Source organism: Orcinus orca, chromosome 3, assembly GCF_937001465.1.
Source record: "Orcinus orca chromosome 3, mOrcOrc1.1, whole genome shotgun sequence".
Lineage (NCBI taxonomy): Eukaryota > Metazoa > Chordata > Mammalia > Artiodactyla > Delphinidae > Orcinus > Orcinus orca.
Genome location: NC_064561.1, coordinates 52,232,427 through 52,238,903, shown reverse-complemented (window position 1 = coordinate 52,238,903; position 6,477 = coordinate 52,232,427). Strand labels below are relative to the sequence as shown.

Here is a 6,477-nt window from a genome sequence, read left to right as displayed (position 1 = left end):
CACGTCCAGAGCCTGTGCTCTGCAACGGGAGAGGCCACAACAGTGAGAGGCCCACCCACCGAAAAAAAAAAAAAAAGAAAAGTCATCACTTAGGAAGCTACAGAGTATGAAAAACAGCTCGTGATAAAATATTGAGGAAATGCAAATTTGTGTATATGCAAAATTGTGTATGTGTTGTGATTACAACTGTGTGAAAAATGTGTGTATATGGGCAAATATAGAAAGACCATCATAAAATAAAAACAATTATTGGATGGATTACAGGTTTTTCTTCTCTGAAGATTCCCTTTAATACAGTTATATTGTTTTCATAACAAAAATTTAAATGTCTTGCAAACTTTACATGGTGTCAAAGGTAGGAGTGCTTAAGAATCACCTGAGGAGCTTATTAAAAATGCATATTCCCAGGCTCTAGCCAGAGAGATTCTAATTCTATAGATCTAGGGAATGGCTGCATTTTTAACAAGCATCCCAGGTCATTTTGTTGGAAGCAGTGCACTGACCACATCTGAAAAACACCACCATATCTAGTGTCTCAGAGACACTTAAAAGTGTATAGAGTTGGAATATTATGTGTGCCAAGACAGCCCAGCTTTGCATTGTCCTAAGGACTCTGGCCAATATTCCACTATCATTGTTGGGGAAACAGTAAGAAAGTTTAAAACAAAGACTCCATATTCACAAAAACGTTTTCTCTCCCTGGTTTATATAGTGAAATATCACTAAAAGGTACAGCTTTGATCATTTTTCTTTTGTCTTTAAGCAAACTTGAAGCTACCTAATAAAAGCAACCCAGGCACTAACAGTTATGTATCGCCAGTTCTCTTACAGTCCCCATGTATCCTGTAACTTACTCCATGCCTTTCTAATAGGCCCAACACAAGTTCAGCTATAATCTGCCTTCATGAGTGAAGCTCAGTCATTTCAAATTCGACATCTGCATTGCACAATGTGCATAAGCATAGATCTGCATAGATCCAGTTGATTCTGTACTCACTGTATTCACTAGAATGATCAGTTTATCTTAGTTTGCCCAGGAATTTTCTGGTTTTATCACTGGTCCTAGGTCCCATGACCTCCACCCCTGCAACCCCTCAGTACTGGGCAAACCAGGACGGTTGGTCACCCCCATACCTTTCCATTGCTTGTGACCCATGTAATTACACACAGCTTAAAAGACCCTTTCCAGGAGGGGTTATCAGCCTCCACAGACAGTGTCCCAAGGAATCCAGGCACGAACATAGCTTTTGGAAGATCTTCCTCTGAAAAAGAATACATATAAAATGCTGTTCATTATTTGTTAGAAATAAAACATTTCCCTGAAGTGGTTTCAGAGGAGCCAGGGATTTAAGGTGGAGTAAATGGTCCTCCTCCTACATCTCCATCTCCCCCTTTTTCCTGCAAGCATTCATCATTTAATGAAAAGTTTACTAAGATTTGTGTGTGTTACCCATCAGAAAAGAGACATGTAGGGTTCGGTCAGGCAGTTAGAATGAGGAAAGCAGAGATAAAGGGTAAATCTGTCTAGAGGATGTGGAATTTTTCATCAAGTAGAATTAGAAAGTAACTCCTTCCACACTTGTTTTCAGAAAAGTAGTTCTATTGTGAAACTCTTGGAATTTGTCTAAAATCCTAAAAAGTTAAGATGATTCAGAAAGCTGGAACAGGATGTTCCTCAGCAGAGTCTGTTCTAACATGTAGGACAGATTTTTCAGAATTACGCTGTTCACATCAAAATTATACTACTTTAAAATATTGCAAGTAATGCATAGAATCCCCAGAATTTCATTTTGAAATCATTTCCAAAATGGAACTTTCAAAAGTAGCTTGTATTTTTGGCTCAGGAATAATCCTTCTGACAGCTGGTTTTCACTGTGAAAAATACACTTATATGGGAATTTAGCACATTTGCCCACTCAAATTCTTGGGTGCAATATCAACTTTCATTAAAAAGTCAGTTTAGTGGACAACCAGATTTATAACAACTCTAGGTTTCAGTTCTTCTGTCTTTTAAGACCATCAGATACTTAATGCAGAATACAGGTTAATTAGTCACCACCTTCTTTCAGTAAATGATTTAAGGATTTTTTCCGATCAATGCAGAAAACCATATGTGAAGCCAACGACTGAAAACCGAAGCAACAGCCATAAGCAGCATTTTCCAGAGTGAATTCTGTTAGTAGACATTATGTTAAAAGAAAAAAGGATACTCACGCTCAGGTAGGGGAGCACTGAGATAAACAGAGCTCAACATGTCATGTCAAGATTTTTGAGAAGCTTTGCAAAGACAATAGGCATTGGCACTCTCCAAGGTGGGAACACAGCATATATTTCCCAAAATTATTTGAACAAATATTGTCAGAATATCTAAAAGGCTTGGGTTCCAACTAACACCCTTAGAAAAAGACTGCTGTTGACTTTCTAAATTTGATGATTCAACTACTTGAAGTTGGGACTAAATCTATTTTCAGTCTATTTGCAGTGAAAAGAATTTTTATTTGCAAATAAGAAGGGCAGATTTGTCCAAAGCACAGAACAGTCTGAGTGACATTCAACACACTTTGAAAGGAAGTTATTCTTATCACAAATATGGTTACCTCCAATTTACAATAAGAACAAATAAGGTCTTGAAACCTATTAGAAAGTGCTTGTGGTTTCAAGCTTAGAGAATTTCACTTTGATGACTTGGAGAGGCAAATGAATTCATTCCAATAGGGCAGGGTTTTGTTTAGTCTATAGGTCTCTACTCAGAGCTAACAGTGGTTTGAAGAGCTATAAATGAGCAGATATGGGCATTTGCAGCTAGGCATGCTTAACTGCTATTGGATATTGTTTCACCTAAGAGATACCCATATTTCCCAGCCCAAATTATATTGTGGATCTGTAAACAATCTAAACTGACTTCTGATCCCAGCATTAAGGGAGAGAAGGAAGAAGATTAAAAGAGTAGCCCTGACTCAACAGCCATTAAAATGAAGATTGGGGAAGGACTAGCCTGAAGACAGATAGTTAGGACACACTGAACTATCCTCTATATTATTCCACTGCCTTACAAAGGGATTCCCCCAGTGAATTTGTCTATAAGAACAAGGTGCATTGGAGATATTGCCTCACACCTCTCAGAATGGCTATAACCAAAAAGTCTACAAATAACAAATGTTGGCACAGACGTGGAGAAAAGGGAACCCTAGTACACTGTTTTTAGAAATGTAAACTGGTGAAGCCACTACGGAAAACAGCATGAAGGTTCCTCAAAAAACTAAAAGTAGAGCCATCATATGATCCAGCAATTCCACTCCTGGGTATATATCCAAAGAAAAGGAAAACATTAATTCGAAAAGATATACACACCCCAATGTTCACAGCAGCATTATTCTTTTCACTGCAAATAGACTGAAAATAGATTTAGTCCCAACTTTCAAGTAGCTGAATTATCAAATTTAGAAAGTCAAGAGCAGTCTTTCTCTAAAGGTGTTAGTTGGAACCCAAGCCTTTTAGATATTCTGACAATATTTGGTCAAATAATTTTGGGAAATACAAGATGTGGAAGCAAACTAAGCGTCCATCAATAGATGAATGGACAAAGACACACACACACACACAATGGAATATTACTCAGCCATAAAAAGAATGAAATTTTGCCATTTGCAACAACATGGATGGAGCTGGAGGGTATTATGCCTTTTTTTTTTTGGCCACATCACGCAGCATGGGGGATCTTAGTTCCCCGACCATGAGGGACCCATGTCCCCTGCAGTGGAAGCACAGAGTCCTAACCACTGAACTGCCAGGAAATTCCCTATTATGCTTAATGAAATAAGTCAGACAGAGAAAGACAAATACTGTATGTTTTCACTTATATGAGGAATCTAAAAAATAAAACAAACAACTATAGCAAAACAGAAACAGACTCACAGGATAAAGAACAAACTAGTGATTACCAGTGAGTAGAGGGAATGGGAGAGGGGCAAGATAGGGATAGGGGATTAAGAGGTACAAACTACTATGTATAAAACAAGCTACGAGGATATAGTGTACAGCACAGGGAATATAGCCATTATTTCATAATAACTTTAAATGGAGTATAATCTATAAAAACATTGAATCACTGTTTACACCTGAAACTAATATAAATTGTAAATGAGCTATACTTCAGTAAAAAAAAGAATAAGGTCTGTGATCAAAACCGAGTTCAGTCACTAAGGTGCGATTAAAATGAAATGGGATAAAATGGCTCAAACTGTCACATACAACGGTGTAGACATCTGTCATGGTGTAGACATCAAATGTGTTGTAGCTCCAATGTGAAGTTACATGTTTATTCTCTACCAAGAAATTCAAGTTTTGGTCTTTAACCACATTCAGATGATATTGCACAGAGTAATAATAAATATAAAATGTGAAAATAAAAATTTTATTGGGAAGAGGAAATGTTACATACAATTAAGTATATGGTTGATGAAATGTATCATACAGTAACAGCCTTTGCTTAAGGAACAGGTTTAGTAAAGGAAGAAGTTGGAAGCTTAGTATAGGTTTCCATACATAATTGCCAAGCAGTTTTAAGTAAAAGATCTCAATTTGCATAAATTATACAGATCATTGAGAGAAAAGTGTATTGGTTTGTGGTGATTTCTGATCATCAATTCACTTTGTGTCTTGTAGATCTCTTTTACCCTGATCCCAACTCTGGTGGTTCTGATCCTGTTCTAATATGGTTCTCTCCATCCATAAGTGGGCATTTACCCAGAGGCCACATCGCAAATAGGATTTTTTTACTCATTATGAATTAAACAAATTCCATGTGCTCTTAAATGAACTCCATGGTTTTAAAGACAGCTGCTTGAACCAAATCTGGAAGAGCTCTTCCATTTAGGGAGTGTTTAAGTCATAGGTACACATCTGTAAAGAGTTTGGAAATGGCATCATAATATGTGTACACCATCTTTGTTGATACAGTTTCAAGTAAGCTAATAGGATCTGTACAATTCTAGAGACTATTAAGTTAAAATGAATATCGCATGTGGTATGGAACCCATTCTCATTTGAGCAATACTCATTTTGCTTATTTCTGTCTCCCAAACAGAAAACATCCAACAAGAACAATTTTCTCTATGTTTATTTAATTATAAAAAAAGTAGAACAATGCATACCAAATGTAAAAAGATATCCAAAAAAGATGATGAAAATGTTTAGGAACAGAAATGACTAATTTAGCTGAAGGAATTACTCAGGTTCCATTAAAACATATTTGCAACTTATAATTAGTTATTAGTGTAAATTAAATTTAGTAACTGAGTCCCAATTTACTACTAAAAGTTATCAAAATATTTTCAAAATGTTACATAAAAAGTGAAACATCCATAAGTATTACATAAACACCAAACAAAACATCATATAAAGAAAAATAAATGTATCCTGAGATAAAATACAAATCACACTTGTCATGCCAGATTACACACCCCCTTTCCCCTCACATATAATTGTGAGGATTCAGTGTTTTGCACGTTCCAAGATAAAGTAATGATAATATACGCTGATGCAAATTTCAGCCATAAAAATAAACTACTTCATATCTTAAATATTCCTACGATGAAACATCAGGATTCCAGTTTCACTAATCAAAAGTTTATGAAGGCATAAATTGCATTTGGTTTTGACTCCTCAGATCACAGCTGAAAACTCTCAGCAAAGCATTCTAGGCTCTTTTTTTCACATCAAGTGACCCAGAATATATTTTAAGAAATATTTATTTTCTGCACATATTTCTTTTATAATTATAAATTCTTGAGCACTTTTTCTTCTTCCTCATCATCACTGTCAGTGACATTGACTTGCTGGATGTTAGAGGGAGTTGATGTCGGGGCTGTGAAGACCCTTTCCAAGGCTCCAGTGTCCAGCTGAGGCACGAGATTTAAGTATTCTTCCCCACTGTGGCTATGACTGTTACAGTAAGAGGTCCCATCCATGCTCTCACAACTCCAAAAATCTTCGCTGTGAGCACGTTCATCTGGGTAGTCTCCATAAGGATAGTCTCTATTTAAAGCTGAAAACATAGCCTCATGGTTCTGGCATCTGTCTTCATAATAACCAAGGCATTCTGGCACTGCACTTGGAAAATTTCCATAGCCAAAAGGAGGCCGACTATAAGGGCACGTGCTGTATCAGAAAGACAAAAAAGGAATTCGATCATAACTTGTCCACATGTTGCCTTGTATACAGACTAACTGAGCAAGTTTAACTGGGGCCTAGAGAGCTCCCAAGATAACTTTCTGCAACTACTTCATGTACTCATCCACATGTTGCCTAGTCCCAACATAAAACAAAGTAAACAACATAAAGCAAAGTAAGCTTATAACTATTACCTATTATCAGCCTCAGGTTTCTTACCTTTGGCAGCCTTAATAAAGAAAAATTACTTATCTGGGCCTTTCTCTCATGATGCCTTATGCCATGTAAGGTTTTAGAAATGCAGAC

At 36.7% G+C, this 6,477-nt stretch overlaps 1 protein-coding gene across 4 annotated transcripts in view; it reads right to left on the bottom strand.

Moving 5' to 3' along the window:
* Positions 1 to 1,022: 1,022 nt before the first annotated feature.
* SOX30 (SRY-box transcription factor 30) overlaps positions 1,023 to 6,477 on the bottom strand; it is a 38,277-nt gene continuing 32,822 nt past the window's right edge. For 2 of the 4 annotated variants that reach the window (XM_004280978.3, XM_049707800.1), the window contains one exon: positions 4,401 to 6,159. In XM_004280978.3, the coding sequence (XP_004281026.1) occupies positions 5,778 to 6,159 (382 nt within the window). In that variant the 3' untranslated portion in view covers positions 4,401 to 5,777. Of the gene's footprint in view, positions 1,263 to 4,400; positions 6,160 to 6,477 lie in introns of those variants that run through there. The other 2 variants (XM_049707801.1, XM_004280979.3) reach the window with 2 other exon arrangements.